Source organism: Harpia harpyja, chromosome 1 (assembly GCF_026419915.1).
Source record: "Harpia harpyja isolate bHarHar1 chromosome 1, bHarHar1 primary haplotype, whole genome shotgun sequence".
NCBI lineage: Eukaryota > Metazoa > Chordata > Aves > Accipitriformes > Accipitridae > Harpia > Harpia harpyja.
Window position 1 is genome coordinate 30,137,871 of NC_068940.1, and position 17,511 is coordinate 30,155,381.

The window sequence follows — 17,511 nt, forward strand, 5'->3', positions numbered from 1 at the left end:
GAGGATCCCCTTCGGGAGGGATGGCGCCGGCTGCCATGGCCTGTGCTGGACCAGGACCAGTCCTGTCACCGGCCCCGGCAGGACCGTTCCCCTCCCCAGGGCTTGGGGGGCTCCCGAGCCCTGTTCTGCCCCTTGGCCAGGAGCGCAGGATGGGGCCACAGCTGCTCCCACAGGTGCTGGTCCCGATGGAGGTGCCATGGGTGTCCCCATGGGGTCCCAGAGCAGGAGAGGAGGGGGCTGGAGAAGCCAAACTGGGCTGTGGGGTGGGGGTCCCCCATCCTGGGCTTGGGGCACCAGGACGTGCCGATGCCCATGCGTCCCCGTGCCGCAGCTGTGCGCACGCAGGGCTGTGTCCAGGAACCGATCCTCTGGAGCGGCTCAGGGCACCAGGAGAGTCCGGGGGCGACGGCCCGGCCGGGAGCCCCGTGGGCCACCCCATGGCAGGGCCCTGCAGCCCCCCGTGGCCCGCCGGGGCCAGGGCAACGTGCGGCTCCTGGGGCCAGGCAGGAAGGAGACGTCACCGCCACGGAGCGTAACTCAAACCAGATGGGGCTGTGCTGGCTTCCAGGCCCGCAGGGTGGTCACCGACAGGAACTGGTCAAAGGCTGCCGGCAGGAAGCGGCTGGGAGGGACGCCCGCGGCGGGAGCCGGCTTCCAGCCCGGGCAGCCTTAACTGCTTCAGGGCCAGCTGCAGCCCCACCAGGCAGAGGGGCACCAGCCACCCACCAGCCCTTGTCTGGGCATCCCGCCCCACTCGGGCAGATGCTGAAGCCATGAGGACAGTCTGTGACCATCCATCCCTCCATCCTTTCCCCCAGCACTCGGAGCCAGTTGCTGCTGCATGGCCACAGAGTGCAGAGACCAGAACCCCTCGGCACTGTGGGCTGCGCAGCCCCGCCTGGGATGCACCAGGTGGTCCCCATCCCCGGCACAGCCAGGGCCCCTCTCTGTCCCCTCTACCCCGGGGATGAGACGCCGCTTCCCATCCCCTCCTCGCTTATCTGCAGCCCTCAGACTGCGGCTGCATGGCCCACACAGGCGGGAACAGCGGCTGAGGGAGGGGGCCGGGGGGAGCAGGCCAGGCGCAGGCTGCGGGCAGACCTGTACATTTATTTACAAGAAGGCGAGAGCCGGGCAGGACTCGGGCATTAGGCTGGGCGCTGCGAGCCACGGCCCCTGCCTGGTGGGGACAAAGCTGAAGCCCCTTCACCTGCTGCAGCCGGTGGGGCTGGGGGGCCGGTGCCTCCCCCCATCTCTCCCCAGGGTTTTTCCAGCAGGCGCAGAGGGCACAGACGGCCCCAGAGCAAGCACACAGCCCTGGCTCGGGGGGGGGGGGGGGCTCAGCCACAGCAAAAGCCAAAGCTGGAGGGCAGGGGGAGCCCAGGACCCCCCACCAGCCCCCCATCCCCTCCTGCAGCGGGCAAGGCTGGAAGCTGCAAAGCCCAGGGGCTGCCCATCCTCCGGCAGCATCGGGGACCCCCGAGGGACGCAGGCAGAGGGGAAGGGGGTCGGGGCGAGGCGGAGGAGCGGGGGCAGCACCCGCCTCCCACGGTCCGGCCGGTCCCGGGGAGCTCCCGTGTGTGGCGGGGGGAGCTGGCGGCCGCAGCCGCCGACCAGCAGTTCCTGTGTGTTGGTGGTCAGGGCTGGAGCGATGCTCACAGGAGCGGGGGAGCATGGTCCAGCTGCTCTGCATTAGGACGCCTCGCTCATCTTGATCTGGCGGGGACGGGTGAAGCAGAGGTTGTGTTTTTCCCCCGCTGGCAGAGCTGAAGGGCAGGGAGGGCAGGAGGAACACAAAGCCTCCTTCTTCCCTCGCTGGCTCCCAGCTGGGGACACTGCTGGAAGCGTGCTCGCCGCTTCCTCCCTTCCTGTGCGAGCAGCAGCTCGGGGCCAGCTCCGCTCCCGCACGCCCAGCCGGCCAGGGAGGAGGCGCTTCGGCCCCGGCTCCGGTGCCAAAGCGCCAGGGTGAGGGTCCACGCCTGCCCTCCGGCATCCCCGCGCCAAGCCACAGTGCTGGGAAGGGAGGTCGGGCAGCTCAGGGTCCAGCGACAGCGAAGGCAGGGCAGGGTTGCAGCATTTACAGGCAGAGCACGCAAGTCTCGGGTCCAAGGTAGCGGCAAGCGCGCAGGGCGGCCCAGGCAGCGGTGCTCGCACTGGGCCGGAATTTCTCCTCCAGGGCCATGAGAAGGAAGGAGGAGCGGAGCAGAGATGCTGCAGGTCAGGCATCGCACAGCTGGGCCAGGGATGAGATTGGAAACCAGCACTCAAGAGCGGCCTCGCAGTCTGAGGAAATCCACATGGGAACATTGGCTCAATGGGAATGGGGAGGGCTGGAGCCCCAGGAGCCCAGGAGGGTGCTGCCGGCATCCCCAGCAGCAGGTCCCCGGCGCAGAAATGCGGCACAGGGTGAGATAAGCTCGGCAGAGCGGCTCCGAAGCGGCGGGCACGGGCGCAGAGCCCAGTGGGGTCCCGGCCCCCCCGAGCAGTCCTGCAGCCGCTGGGTGCCAAGGCAGGGCGCAGCCCCAAGGGACGCAGCAGAGCAGCACCCGCAGTGGCGGGGGGCACGGAGCGGGGGTGCAGCGGCGTGCCGCAGCGGGGTCCAGAGCAGCCATCTGGCAGCAGCACGGGCAGGGAGGGGGCTGCGTGGCTCCAGCCTCTGGCCCCCGCAGTGCGAAGCGAGGAGCCCAGCGAGGTCCTGCTGCCGTCCAGAAGCAAGACTGATGTGGGACTCTCTCAAGCAGTTCCTCTCCGGCCTGGGCTCACACGAGGCTCGGGCTCCTACTGGGAGCCCCTGCTCAGACGCCCAGTGCTGTCAGCGACCCCGAGCTGGTGATCTTCTTGAAGCGGTTGGCTGCACACACCCCGATGAAGTTTTTCTGTAAAGGGGGAATAGGAGAGATGCTCATCGTACCCCAAGGGCTGCGGCTCCAGAGGCTGAGCCAGACCCTGCTCCCGGGGCTGGTGAGGAGCCGGGCTGGGGAGCGGGCAGCTGCCCCGGCACCCGTTCAGCTGGGTTGTGTGGGAGGGGAGAGTGGGGCAGGGGGAGGCGCAGGGCTGATGCTGGGGATCATTCACTACATTCTGTCCTGACACCACTCCTGCCCCTAAAAGGTGCTCTTGGGATGGGCTCAGGGGAGACCACCACGACGGGACCTATGCTTGAGGGGGGCCCCACCTTGGGGGCACCCATGCAAGGACCCTGCTGCTGGGGAGCCCCTCCTCCAGGCTCAAGGGTTCCCAGCCCTTGTGCCCCAGCTGCCAGCAGCACGGCGAGACAGAGCCATCCTCCATGTCCCAGATGCCATCCACCAGGATGGGCAGAGACTGGCAGCCCCCCCCCCCCCCAGGTCCCCCAGACGGCATTGACCCTCTTCCCCATGCTGGCACCCCGCACCTTCCAGCGCCGCCGCATGACGTATTTCTTGAGCAGCACCTGGGACTTGAGCCGGCGGTTGCAGCGCTTGGCCTTTTCTGCCAGGTTGTTGAGCCAGGGATGCTGCAGGCACTGGCCGGCACTCATCCGGCCGCTGGGGGTGAGAGGAGCCTGGGTCACCCCTGCTCGAGCCTCTCTCCCCCAACCACCCCCTTCTCCAGCCACCCAGGAGCCCCAAAACCCCAGAAACCTGCAGGGAGGAACCAGCCAGAGGGATGTGCCCAGGGACCAGTGGGGCTGGGCAGGACCCCAAGTGGTCCGGCATGCCCTGCTTGGGGCAGGTGACCCTAGAGGGACACGGGGCTCTGCTGGGGACAGCCAGCGGCCAGGGCAGGGCCCCGTGAGGCTCATTTGGTACAGGACATCAGGGGATGCTGCTGGTGCTGGTGCAGAGGGCAGCACGTAGTACCCAGGTGCTGAGCAGGCAGCTCTGGGGATGCCCAACCCCGGGACCCCCATGGCTGCTGCCAGCCTCGCACCTCTTCTCCTTGATGATGAGGTTTGAGACGAAGTCCTTGGCCTCATCGGAGACGCTCTCGAATGTCTCCTCATCGAAGTACCAGTTGGCAGCCAGGACGTTGTTGAGTGTCTCGGTGTCGTTGTCACCCAAGAAGGGGGAGAGGCCGCTGAGCCTGGGGGCACAGTGGGGTGAGGAGCCGGGTGCCCTCAGGCTGCGGCATCTCCCAAACCCCACAGAACGGAGCCAATCCGGCCAGGGCTGTCCCAGGGAGCGAGGCAAGGTGGCCCCAAGACGGGAGGTGGCGTGCGGCTGCTGGCACCATGTTGTGCTCCTGCCTACAGCTGGGCTGAGCCTTTCCCTGCCTGCAGATGCGGGCACAGACCCTCCCCAGCCCAGCTCGGTGTCCCCCAGCCCCACCTGCCCATCTCCCCATCCAGCACCCTCCACCAGCCCACCAAGCAGCCGCGTGCCTGGGGCACACGTACAGCTTGGGGACGGCTCCGTGCCCAGGGCAGCTCTGTCCCAGCACCCTGGCACGGTGCTGGAAGCACCCCCCCACAGCCCTGACGTACAGCATGTAGGTGATGACGCCCATGCTCCACATGTCTGTGGAGTAGGAGACCTGCTCGTAGTTGACCACCTCGGGGGACAGGAATTCGGGGGTGCCGAAGTTCACCTTCAGCTTCTCCTGGGGGTTGTATCTGCAGCCGGGGCAGGCGAGTCAGCAGGAGGGGGACAGGCTGCTCCCCCAAACCCCTGCCCCCCTCCCGGCAGGCACTGCTCTCCCCAGCCCTCCCGTGCCAGCCAGGGAGAGCCGGGGCTGGCAGCCATGGCCAGAGCCACGGCCCAAAGCGGGTCCCGAGTGTCCCAGCACCTCGAGGGCTTGTGGGGCCGAAGGGTGGGAGGGAGACAGGGAGAAGGGATGGAGCCAAGGGGGGGAAGATGGCACCTTCGAGCCAGCCCAAAGTCGATGATCTTCACCATATGCCCGGTGGCAGCAACACAGAGGATGTTCTCGGGCTGTGGGGACAGGGAGACCATTGCCCCACTGCCGAGAGGGGACATCCCCAGCGCGCGGGTCTGGCAGCCCATGGGTCCTGCGGCTGACCCGCACCAGAGCACTGACTCGCAGGCATCCCTCCCACGGCTGGCCGGTGTCGGGGACACACTGTCCTCACGGGCACGGCAGGGCTCGGGCCAGCACACAGTGCTCCCCACTTCGGTGCCTGCAAACACCCACTGCCCCCCTGCACCCTGGCGTCCCCCATCCCTGCAAGCAGCAGCCGGCCCCTGCCATCACCCCCGGCCCCGCACCTTGAGGTCGAGGTGGAGGACGCGCATGTGGTGCATGAAGCGGATGCCCTCACAGATCTGCCGGACGAACACCATGCAGTCCACCTCCGTCAGGTGGTAGTCATCGTCGACGATCCGCTCAAAGAGCTCGCCGCCCTCCACGCTGTATAGGGATGGACTGCGGGGTCACCCGGGGCTCCCTGCCCCGAGCCATCCTCCTGCAGAGCCCCCTGCCCACCCTGGGGACCCTGGCCCAGCCCCACTGTGGAGATGCTGGTGTAGAAGCTGAGCAGAGCCACAGTGGGATGCGTGCATGCTGGGATTCAACACACCTCACCAAGGCAGGCATGGGGGGGGCAGGTCACCCCAGGACACCCCAGCTCCCTTGGGGTTTGTAGAGCAGAACTGCCCCAGCATGGCCCCAGCCTCCCTGGAGCAAGCAAGCAGCGGGAAAAGGAGCTGTGTGGGAAGGACTTGGGTCATCTCAACACAGCCGTGATGGACAGAGATGCTGTCCCAGCCAGGCTGAGCTCAAGACTGCCTCCGAGGCCAGTGCGAGACGAGGAGGTACCCAAAAGGGAATAGGCGAGGTGAGGGATATTCCATGGGGCCAACTGTTTCTGCTTGGTGAGGGGCCAGCACATCTGCTCTATCTCTGGAGCATCCCCTGCAACACTGCCCCTCACCCAGGCATCGGGCCCCACGCGGCACTGCCCCGACACTCACAACTCCATGAAGAGGATGATCTCCCGGGGTGTCTCGATGGCATCATAGAGCTGGATGAGGTTGCGGTGGTTCAGCTGGTTCATCACGTCGATCTCCAGCAGCACCATCTCCTGCAGAATGAGCCCCACGGCAGTGCAGGTTGTCAGCCCTGACCAAGCCACCAGCACGGGGACAGGCTGTGTCAGAGCACCAGGGACACACCGGGCACGACACTGCCACCCACCACCTTGGCCATGCCACTTGCTGGCGGCACTGTGGCCAGGAGGAGCCCCCCCGCCCCGGCATCAGTCAGACCTTGTCCTTGGCACCCTGCTTCCGGATCACTTTGGCCGCCAGCTTGAGCCCTGTCTGCTTCTCCGTGCACGTGCGGACTTCGCCAAACTTGCCCCTGGGGAGGGAGAGCAGGAGAGATGCCAACACCATCAGCCATCCAGGCTGCTGGGGACCCCCACATTGCTGCCCTGTACTGCCCACTGCTCCCCTCTGCACCCATCCTGCCCGAGGCACCAACCCATCATGGCCAGAGAAGTCCCATTGACCCAGGACCATTGCCCAAGGCTGGACGGCAGCTCAGGGCAGTGCCAGGAGAAAGCCGGGCATCTTCCACCCTCCTGGGGCCCCTCCTTACCCTCCCAGGATGTCCTTGGAGCTGAGGTTGAACTGGGAGCTGATGTTGCCGGACCGCAGGGTGACGATACGGTGCGCGAAGGGCGCCGGCGGCGGAGGGATGTCATCTGCCCAGAGAGGAGGGCTGGGGTGAGAAGGGGAGCTGCTCCCCAGGCTGGGATCGCACCCAGGTGCAGGCAGGCACCCAGCAGCGCAGCCCAGTCAAACCTTGCGGGTGCAGGATGCGGCCAGGTACCGAGTGACTGGTTACAAATCAGGGTCTGCCAGCTGCCCGCTGCACCGGGGGATGCAGCATCCCCTGACGGGTCCCTCACCGCTGCCCGCAGCATCACCCTGCTGCGTGGCACCCACTCTGCTGCGTGGCCGCTCCCCACCGTCCCGCGTGTCATGGTCGCCCTCTCCAGGCCACGCTGCTGCGTGTCACCCTCTCTGGGCCACCGCATCCCGCTCACCCTCCCAGGACGCACCCCACGCACCCGGTCCTGGGCCACCCTCGCAGGGACCAGCCCCAGCCCTGCCATCCCTGCAAGGACAGCGGTGCAGGACACGGGGACACGCTGTCCCCTGCCACCGGCCAGGCGGTGGCTGTCACTCCCCGGGCTCCTCTTCTTCCCGGGCAGCCCCGGCCTCGGGGACCGTGCCAGGCTGGAGCAGCCTGGGGAGGGGACGTGACACATTTAGCCCTGTTTATAGTGAAACAGGAGCTCGAAGGCCACCGGGCAGGTGACAAGCCAAGAGCATGAGCCGGCAGCACGGGAGGGCAGTGCAGGCAGAGCCGCGGGGGACCCCGGGCTGCCGCCCCACAGAGGGTCCCAGGGTGCGAGGATAAGGCAAGCACCTCACCGCCTTACCCAGTATCTCGAAAGGGTCTTCCTTCCCAAAATCGGGGGGTGAGGTAGGGGCTGGGGGGTGGCTCTGCTTCTGTCGAGGACAGTTGCCCCCCAAGGCCAGGCTGTTTCATGGCCCCGGTGGGATCCGGGGGCTGCCCTGTGGCACCGGGCAATGTCCTCTCCTGGGGGGTGCCAGGGCTCCCTGCAGGGCCAGGGGGCTCCAGGGGCTGCTGGTCCCCTGGGGCTGACGGGGCAGGGCCAGGCTCCGTCGGACCCTCTCTCGGCTCCGCGGCTATGGTCTCCTCTGGTATCATCTCCATCGCTGCCATCCCCGCGCGGGGCTGCTCCTCCCTGGAAGCAGGAGCAGGAGGTGAGAAGAGCCCAGCCAGCAGCCCCCCGAGCCCAGTGCCCACCTCTGCCCAGAGAGACCCCAGGCTCCTCGGGGAGCAGCGAGGGGAGGGGACCCCAGCCCAGGAGGGTGCAGGTACCTTTGGCAGGCGGCTGGGCAGCTCAGGCTCTGCAGCAGCACTGGGCGCGGGGCCTCAGGGCCCCTCGGCTGCTGCTGCTCGTCCATCACCTTTGCCACTTTCTCCCCTTCACCCTGAGCCTTCGCAGCAGCCACGGCCGCTGCCTCTGTGGGCTCCTTGCCTCCATCCCCAGCCTCTGATGCAGCTGGGGGGGATTCCACCTTTGCGGCTTCCTTCCCTCCATCCTGAGCCTTTACAGCAGCCGGAGCCTTCTCCTTTGCAGCAGCCGGGGCCTTCTCCTTCACAGGCTTTTCTTTGCTTTCATCCTGAGCCTTTTTTGCAGCTGGGGTTTTCTCTGCCTTTGCTGCTGCCTTCCCTCCATCCTGAGCCTTTACAGCAGCCGGGGCCTTCTCCTTCACAGGCTTTTCTTTGCTTTCATCCTGAGCCTTTTTTGCAGCTGGGGTTTTCTCTGCCTTTGCTGCTGCCTTCCCTCCATCCTGAGCCTTTACAGCAGCCAGGGCCTTCTCCTTCACAGGCTTTTCTTTGCTTTCATCCTGAGCCTTTTTTGCAGCTGAGGTTTTCTCTGCCTTTGCTGCTGCCTTCTCTCCATCCTGAGACTTGGCAGCATCTGAGGCCTTCTCCTTTGCAGGAGCTGCCGCTTTCTCCTTTGCAGGAGCTGCCGCTTTCTCCTTTGCAGGAGCTGCCGCTTTCTCCTTTGCAGGAGCTGCCGCTTTCTCCTTTGCAGGAGCTGCCGCTTTCTCCTTTGCAGGAGCTGCCGCTTTCTCCTTTGCAGGCTCCGCCGCTTTCTCCTTTGCAGGCTCCGCCGCTTTCTCCTTTGCAGGCTCCGCCGCTTTCTCCTTTGCAGGCTCCGCCGCTTTCTCCTTTGCAGGCTCCGCCGCTTTCTCCTTTGCAGGCTCCTCTTTGCCTCCATCTTGAGCTTTTTTTGCAGCTGGGGCTTTTTCTGCCTTTGCCACTTTATCTTCTCCAACCTGAGCTTTTACAGTAGCCGGAGTCTTCTCCTTTGCAGGCTTTTTATCAGCTGGGGTTTTCTCTGCCTTTGCAGCTTTCTTCCCTCCATCCTGAGCCTTTGGAGCCACTGGGAGCTTTTCCTTTGCGGCATCCATGGTTTTAGCCTTTGCAGGTTCTTTGTCTCCATCCCGAGCCTGTGCTGCTGCAGCCAAGGCCATCTCCTTTGCGGGTTTTGCCTTCCCTCCTTCAGCCTCTGCTGCAGCCAGAGCCGCCTTCTCCGTGGGCTCTGCTTTCCCACCAACCCCAGCCTCTAACCCGCCAGGGGCTTGCTCCTTCCTGGGCTTGTTCTTCCCTCCGTCCTGAGCCTCTGCTACAGCTGGAGCCTTCCCTTCCACAGGGGGCTTCCCTCCTTTGAGCTCTCCTACAGCTGGAGCTTTTTCCTTCCCATCCTTGCCTCCATCCTGGGCCTTGGCAGCAGCCGGCACCTTCTCCTCAACGGCTGCTGCCTGCCCTCCATCGTGCTGCGCAGCTGAAGCTGCCTCCTCTGCCGGCGTTGCCTTCTCTCCAGCCTGGGGCTCTGGAACAGTCGGGGCCGTCTGCCCCACCGGCTCTGCCTTCCCTCCTCCGGCCTCTCCCGCAGCCTTCTCCTTCCCAGGCTCTGCCTGCCCTCCGTCCTGTGCCTCGGCGGCAGCCGGCACCATCCCCCCTTGGGGCTGGGCAGCCTGAGGGGCCGCTGGGGCTGCGTTGCCCTCTGCTTCAGGAGGGGCCATGCCACCAGCCCCCCCAGCACCGGGCATGCTGCCCACCCCACCGCCCTGCTCCATGGGGACTCTCCGGGCAGAAGGCAGCTGCCCTGCGGTGCTCCCGGTCTGGCGAGGCTCCTGCGGGAAAGAAAACAGAAGCTGAGGGCTCCCCAGACCCGACACCCTGCGAAGGGACACGGTGGGATGCGGGCAGCTCCTGCAGAAGAAGAGCAAGCTGCTGTCACCCAGCCGGGAGCCGTGCCCCTGCCACCCGGCCGGTGGCACCGAGCCAGGGACCCCACGTGGCCGCCGGTCCCTTGCACCATCCCATTGTGTCCCGGTATCTGCTCAGTGGTGACTGATCGATGGCCTGATGCCGGCACCTGTCGCTGCCACGGGGCCTCCGGCGTGCAAACAGGCCTGTGTGGCGCAGCCGGGGTGCCAATTTAAGGCCACGTCCCCCCATGGTGGGGCAGGAGACGGTGGCTCCAGCCCCAGGCTGGTGGGGTAGGGATCAGGTGAGGTGAGCATCCCTGGCACGGCCCCACCGCTGCCCACCCCGAACCGCACAGGCAGGTCCAGCCATGCAGGCAGAGCCCCATCGGCTCAGGGGCCACGCAGACCCCCAGCCCCAGTAGCCGCCAGCGCTGCCCGTCCCCCTGCCCGGTGGTGACCACAGCTCCTGCCCGAGTGGTCCCCACCAAGGCGACCTGTTGGTGCCAGCATACCTGCACAGGCTGCCAGCACAAGCTGCTATCCCATCCCCTGCAGCCCAGCACCCGTTCTCCAAATCCCTGCTCTGTCCCAGGCTCTGCTGCCCATCCCTGCCCGGCCACCTCCCCTCACCCTGTCCCAAACCCCCCCCCGCACAGCCTGCACAACCGTCCAGAGGCTGGGACAGCGCAGCCCCAGAATAAACCCACCAGTGACCATCCCAGTAACAGGGGACTCACTTGCTGGTCTTACTGGGACAGGAGCTATAGGCAGTTGGTTCCCAGCCAAGCGGTCCCGCATCCTGCAGCTCAGCATGGGGAGCCCACGGGGACAGAAGCATTCCTCCCAGGGCTGGGGGCTCTGCTCTCCCCAGGACTCCCCACTGCTGTGCCCTGCGCGGGCACCCATGGGGACCCTCCCCCCCCCCCCCCCAGCCCCTTTACCTGGGTCCCGGTGCAGAGGGCAGTCAGGAGGGCAGCATCTGCACTGTGACAGCGCCCGGAGGGAGCAGCCTCTTCTATCCCGGGTGTAACGGAGCCGGATTAGTGCAGGCAGAGGAGGATCCTTTACAGCAGCAGGAGCCATCCCGCTTCGCCTTTCCCAGCACCTGTCACTGCTGGAGCCCGTTCAAAGGACACGCCACTCTTCCCTGTCCCCCGCGGGCCGGGGACACGCAGACACGGCGCAGGGGAGGGGGACGCAGCCGCCTCCTGCCCCAGCATGGCACCACAGGGAGGGCTGGCACCAGCCACAGCAGCACCCCAAAAACATCCCACAGGGGTGGCCTGGCTGAGCTGGACGTGGGCCAAGTGGCCAAGTGGTTCCAAGGGGCCCACGGGTGATACAAGGTGGCTAGTGGCCACCCCACTGGGGATGGTGGCCGGGAGCAGCCAGTGACGATGCCAGCCCCCCATGCCGCTGAGCTGCGGCCAACTCTGCCCACTGGTGCCAGCCCTTGGGGAGAGCATCTCCAAAGGACGCTGCACTCCGTGAGGACACTGTGGCACCCGATGGCACCACCAGTTCTGGGCACAACTGCTGGTCCCCCAAAGAAAAGTGACAGCAGCTGGGAACCAGTCACTTACCAGCAGCTGCAGCCTCCTCCAGGAACCAGTTAGAAGACCCCAAGAGAAACAAAGGAGCTGGGGACTTCTGCTGGAGGGGTCAGGCTGTGCATGGGCATCACTGGCCCCTGCTGAAGGTGCAGCGCATAGTGCTGGGGTGCTGCACCCCAGGGCACGGCCTCAGGGACTGTGTGGGGCTGAATCCAGGCATGGAAAACCCCTGGGGAGAGGGGCATGGTGGGCTGCACCGTGCCAGGGGCTGCAGAGGCCACGAGCGGAGCCAGGCAAGGGTACAGCACAGCCACGCAGGGTCCTGAAGCCAATGGCTTCCCAAGGGTTATGCCAGGTTTCTGCTTCATTCCCCCACCCAGCAGAGCCCTGTTTACTTTAAAACTTGAACCTTTAAGGTGAGGAAAGCCTTGCTCACCAAGAGCGCACAGACAGCTGCTGGGGGTTTCTTCTGGGGGTGGGGGCAGCCGGGGGGGGGGAGGCGTTGCAGGAGGAACCCCCGGTAACCGGACCCAGCCCTCCCTGGCCAGCACCACCAGGCAAAAGCACTCCAATAATACCAACTATTAAAAACCCAGAACATCCATTTATCATGTCGGGACAGCAGGAATGCCAGCGCAGGATGGAGGAGGAAGGGCTCAGTTCCTCACCCACAGCTGGTGCTGCTTTGGGGGGAGGCCACGGCTCAGGGACAGGAGATAAAGCAGCAAGAGCAGCTCACAGTGAGAGAAAAAGAGATAGCAGAGACTGCTGGGGGTCAGGCAGCTGCCCCTAGAGCTGCCCCACACCAGGCATCCTCCTGGCCTCGCTCTCCATCACTCCTCGCTACCCCAGCCGGGCGCGGGCAGGGGCACCCTGCTCCTCTGCCGAGCTCTCCCAGCAGCCGGACAGGATAGCACAGTGAAGGTCTGAGTGCTGGTGCTTGCTGGGGGAGCAGAGCTCTCCCCCGGGCCAGGCTGGCTGGGTACCCCTGAGGAGGCTGAGATTACCATAGGCTCCTCCAGCCTCAGCCTCTGCCAGCTGAAGGTCAGGTCCCTGCTCCTGAGCTTTCCATCCCACAGCCACACAGAGCTCAAGTCCTGCAGACACCGAGCCCGGCTGCTCCCATATGGGACTCGTACGTGGCCAAGCTGAGCCGAGGCCATCAACACAGGCAGCAGCAGCATCCCAAGAGCAGCGCTTGGCTCGCCTGCAGCACCTCCCAGGAGGACGGCAATGCTGTCCAGGCAGGGGAAGGGACAGTGCTGCTCCATGTTGCCAAATCCCCGCTCCCACAAGCCACCAGCTTCTGTGCACCACAGGCTGGGGTCAGGCTTTGCCAGAAGAGCTGTGGTTCACACGTGGCATTGAGAGCGAGACAAGCCAGGATGGGGACACGGCTATCCCCCTGTCCCAGAGGTGCTGCTGTCTGTCCTGCCTGCCCCTGCCCTGGCCTCGGGCAGCTACCAAGGGGAGCACAAAGGCCTGGGGCATCACGCAGGATGCAGAGGAGACTGCCAACGAGCAGTGGAAGGGGAGAAACAAAAGGTGTCCCCCCCAGTGCCCTTCCCCTGCCACTGGCAGCAGCCCAAGCCCAAGGCAGAGACGCTGCTCTGGCCTCGGGTGGTAGCTGGAGAGCAGGGGAGCGAGCCGGCACTGTCATGGCTTGCCCCGATCACAGCACTGGCCGAGGGAGCCTTCCCACCTCCTTCCCTGCTGCAGCCTCCAGCTGTGACTCACAGCCCTGCCACACAGGCAGCCCACAGGCAAGGTTTAAGCTAAGGAGAAAGCAAAACTCACGGTGGGAGCTGCCTCCTCCAGGGCCCAGTTAGTCCTAACAGCAAAACCAGCAGACCCTTGGCAGCAGCATCTCAGGCATCATCCACCACCTCAATGCAAGAGCAACACTTGCTCAGCAGGACACAGCTGGGGACTCCTGAGCAGACACTGGGCTCTCCCACTCTGCCCCTCACAGCTTGGACTCATGTCTTCCGTGAGCCTGGCTCCATGCTGTAGAGCCTCCCTCTTCCCGAGATCAGAGGCAGGACCTGGAATGGGATGAGAACCAACAGGGATCACGCAGGAACAGGCACGTGGCTCCAACTGGCAGTGCCGATGCTGTCGTGTACATGCAGAGGTTGGAGCATCACCAGCATCCACGGTTCTCTGGCTGCCACTGACACCACTCCCATGGCAAGGGGAAATCCCCCCAACTCAGCCTCCACAGGGCACGCCGGCAGGAATAACTGGCTAGATGCCGTGCCTCGGGCAGCGGGGACTCTGCCCACCGACTGTCATCGCCATCGTACAGTTTGGAATTGCCTCTCCCCTCCTCAAGCCGAGGGCTGCCAGGCACCTGGAGGCCACCAATGTCACTTCAGGCACGTGCTGCCACTGCTCCGCCAGCCTTCAGCTCCGCACCCTCCCGGCAAGCCCCAGGTGGAAGGAGCACATCCACTCACCGGACAGGGGGGCAGGAGCCCATGCGCTACAGCCGTGCCCTGCAGCCCCCTCAGACCAGTTGGTGCAGTGGAAACTGGGATAAAATTCTCCAAGGAGAGCTGGAGCACCTGCCTGGAAGCCAGCCAGCCTTCCCCAGGCACTTGCAGTCTTACACACTGAGAGTCAGAGTTGGTGTCCGGGCACAAAGCTTTAGGACAAGGTGAAGCAGCAAAGCTCTGAAAGCAGGTGCTGCGGAGCCATGGAAATGGTTCTCCAAAGGAGGTGTGTGTAAAGGATGAGAGTCCTGTGGTTTGGCACTATTACAAGACAAAATTCATTTGTGGGCAAAGGGAAATAAGCTGAAAACACTCCCCTTGCAAGAATGATTTGCAGTATTGTAAGAAGGGCAATAGCTGCTGCACACCAGGATTTCAGATGCCTTACCCACAACCCAACGAGCAGCACAGTGCTCCAGGTCTCTGCAGAACACGGAAGCAAACCAACCACCACCAAGGGTTCTCAGGCTGTGAGGTTTTTTCCTCCCCATTCAAGAACTTAAGCCAGAGTCTACGTTGGCTGCAGCTGGAAGACAGCCTGTCCTGGGGATATCTGGCAAAGCATCAAGCATGCCAGTTCCCTAGCTACGTGGTTGTCACAACTTCAGCAGCACACTTTAACCTTTATGCTTTTCATGGGTAAGGGAGGCTCTCTGCACAGCCAAGCCCTGCCCATTCTCCAGGAAACCCTATACCCCATCTAAATCGAGCAGCAGGGCAGGCAAGAACAACATCCCCACCTGAATCCCAGCCATGCCACTGTAACACAAGCCAGCCAGCCTGCCTGTCCCGGTGGGGACCAACCCAGGCATGCAGTCAGCAGCTTAACTGCTTCCATCAGCACCCAGGACTTCCCCAGACGAGCTGCCGTCGTGACAGGTCTCATCAAGGTGATGGGGAAGGACGGGGAACAATCCCAACATCATCCAAAGAGCTTCCAGAGCTATGCAGCAGCTCAAGGACAGCAATGTGGCTGCCAGCAGCAACGCCAGGGAGCACCAGCCATGGATCTGTATCACCAGGACCTGCCCACATGCAGGCTGTCCTTGCCAGTTTCATGCCAGGCCATGCTGGCAGCCAACAAGATATCCCAGCAGAGAGGCCAGTGAGAAGCAAAGCTGTGATTTGAAGAGCATCATCAAGCCTTTTCATGAGAATCTCATTCACCAGCTAATAAGATCTTGCAATTCTCAGCTACCTTTCAACACAAAAGTCCAGAAAAACATTGTCTGCCTTTTAGTTCCAGCACTAGTCTGAGTTCAGCAAATTACTTTGGTAATAACTCAACTAGAAATGCATCAGAGGAAGACTTTGTAGCCAGCTCCAGCTCTCCTTGGTCACCCCTCCTCCCAGCCCCACTTGCTGCCAAGGCACGCTCATAAAGGTGAAGAGTTTTGAGTTCTTGAATACAAGAATGTTTTTCCAAAATCCACACAGCAAGAATTTTACATCAGTTTGTCAACCTACCCTGACTCTAAAGGCGTGTGCTGAAACAGCACTCGGTTACATCCCAGTCTCCTGCTTGAGTCCTGTAACTTTATCCTCCCACTTCTACTCTACTGGGAAAATCATCTGCCCTTGTTTCCTTGTTGAAGCCTTTGCTGAACTCCCATTTAGCTCCTCCAGGACAGCCATCTTTTACACATTTTCTACCCTAGAGCAGCTTTTCTAGTGCATCACCACTTTCCTCCTAAGAGGGCAGGTTACGCTAACAACCCACCAGCCTGTGAGAATCTGTTGGGCGACTCCGGAGAGCTCAGCCAAATACCTGATACCCTTGTAGGGCATGGCAGCCCGAGGCTCCCTTTCACTAAGTTTGCAGCGTATGAGGAATATAAGAGTCCGTGTTTGCAGGAAGAGCTAATATCTTTTATTAGACCCAATGATACCATTGGGAAAAAACTGACAAGCTGTCAGGCATACAAACCCTTCCTCAGGTCTGAAGCAGAGGCCATGTAGGGCCATCACGGAAATCCAGTTGCTCTATGCTTCAGGGATTGATAGCTGCTCCAGCTCAGCAGCCTTGTTACCTTGCTTGCCTTTACATTCTTCCCCAGCTCATCATCATTCAGGCTTTCCTCTGACTCACCATAAATATTTGCTGCTCCTGCTGCCCACATGCTGCCCGCTCCAGAGGGGCTGGCACTGAATGCTGCAGCAGAAGTTTCCTTGACTGCACATTCAAGGTTCTGCCATGTCCCCGTCCAGCAGATCACATGGAACAGCTCCATTACGGCAGAAATAAGGTTAAGGCAGACTGAGGGAAAATCTGCACGCCTTTGGTCAGATCCATGCAGATCTGAGCAGTTTTCAGGAAGAGGATGCTTACGAGTTCCTCTTGCTCCAGTCATTCCTGTAAATTGTGCATCAGCAGGGCTGTCATTTACCTGTGACAAGCAGCTTTTTTGGCCAGGCTGTTGCTGCTGACACTCCCCTGTTACCCTCAGCTCAGCGACGTGGGGCTATCGGCAAAGTCAGCAAAATGCAGCTGAAGCCATCCTATATGACTGGGTGAAGCTTTTGGGCCCAGTTCTGCCACAGCCACGTAAAGATCCTCAAGAGAAAGGAAGAAGATGAAACCTCTGGCAAAAAGGAGCCTTGTCTCTTAGCTCACTGTTCTGAAGAGGCCATGCTGTCACAGGGTCATTCATCCTTTAGTACCAAAATGCTTCCTCAAACCCCCTTGTTCTCCAGTTCCTCAGTTATTAACTGCACAATACCTTTATTTTTTTAAAGCATCCTTATGTTTCAGTGGGGGTGACTTCCGCTCTTTTAATCCAAGCACAGCAGAAGTTTGAGGCTGGTGCTTTTTGCAGCACTGTAAGTTCAGTACACCCATACAAAATGCTTGCTCACTGCTGGCTGCAACTGCTGTTCTGCAATGATATCCCTTGAGCGTTGCACTTTTTAGGAGAATTCCTGCAGAAACATCATCCTTGGGTACAATAAGTATTTGTCTTTAAATTTAGCTCTCTGAAGACTTTCTGCATCTGTCATCTCTCTCAGATTAGGAGTAAAACACTAGCAATTGCTTGATACACTTCGGCAAGGATAATGAGACAATCAGTACCTCTTACCATACCCCTCGGCTGGAGTCCGACACCTAACAAGTTTGAACTCCCTCTCTTCTCCATCCAAACGAAAATCCAAGTAAAAGGACACACACTCTAAGAATACTTCTCCAATTGTATCCAAATTCAGAAGAAATGAAAGCAAATGTTTGCCATAACCCCCAAACAAGAAACAGTTTGTCCTACCTGGACACATTAATTCTAAGTTTCCCATGTTTTTCTGTTCAAAACAGCACCACAAGAGCAGCGAGCAGCCCAGCTCATACGTGTCCCAGCAAGCAATAAAGGTAAGAGACCCATAAACACAAGAGAGGCAAAGCCTCCGTATCATTACAGCCATGAGAAGCCAAGCCAGCGCAAAGAGCTTTATGCATTTCCAAGCCTGAACTAGAGAGCTTGCTCTCATCCTCTCTGCCAACAGCTTCAAGCACAGCTCCAGTCACCTGCCATGCCAGCCTTTTTTTGCAAGTCCCTTTTCAGCTCAGGAAACAGCACCACACGATCACCTGAGTTAGCAGAACAGGTAACAGCAACACGGACATGTCAGCGGGCAGCACTGGTGTCCGAGAGCATCATTTGGAGTAGTTGTATCCCTAGCCCCTTCTTGCCCTCACACAGCCTTTGCAAG

General features: G+C 62.0%; 1 protein-coding gene across 1 annotated transcript; it reads right to left on the reverse strand.

Annotated features, from left to right (window-relative positions):
- Positions 1 to 1,090: 1,090 nt before the first annotated feature.
- MYLK2 (myosin light chain kinase 2) lies at positions 1,091 to 10,816 on the reverse strand. The gene is given in 14 exon segments (XM_052783705.1): positions 1,091 to 2,876; positions 3,395 to 3,527; positions 3,913 to 4,065; positions 4,466 to 4,594; positions 4,843 to 4,913; positions 5,208 to 5,349; positions 5,913 to 6,022; positions 6,207 to 6,300; positions 6,541 to 6,646; positions 7,391 to 7,427; positions 7,429 to 7,720; positions 7,858 to 8,621; positions 8,661 to 9,686; positions 10,706 to 10,816. Coding segments are annotated over 13 exon segments (3,081 nt in total). The 5' UTR covers positions 9,630 to 9,686; positions 10,706 to 10,816; the 3' UTR covers positions 1,091 to 2,795.
- Between the last annotated feature and the right edge of the window lie 6,695 nt (positions 10,817 to 17,511).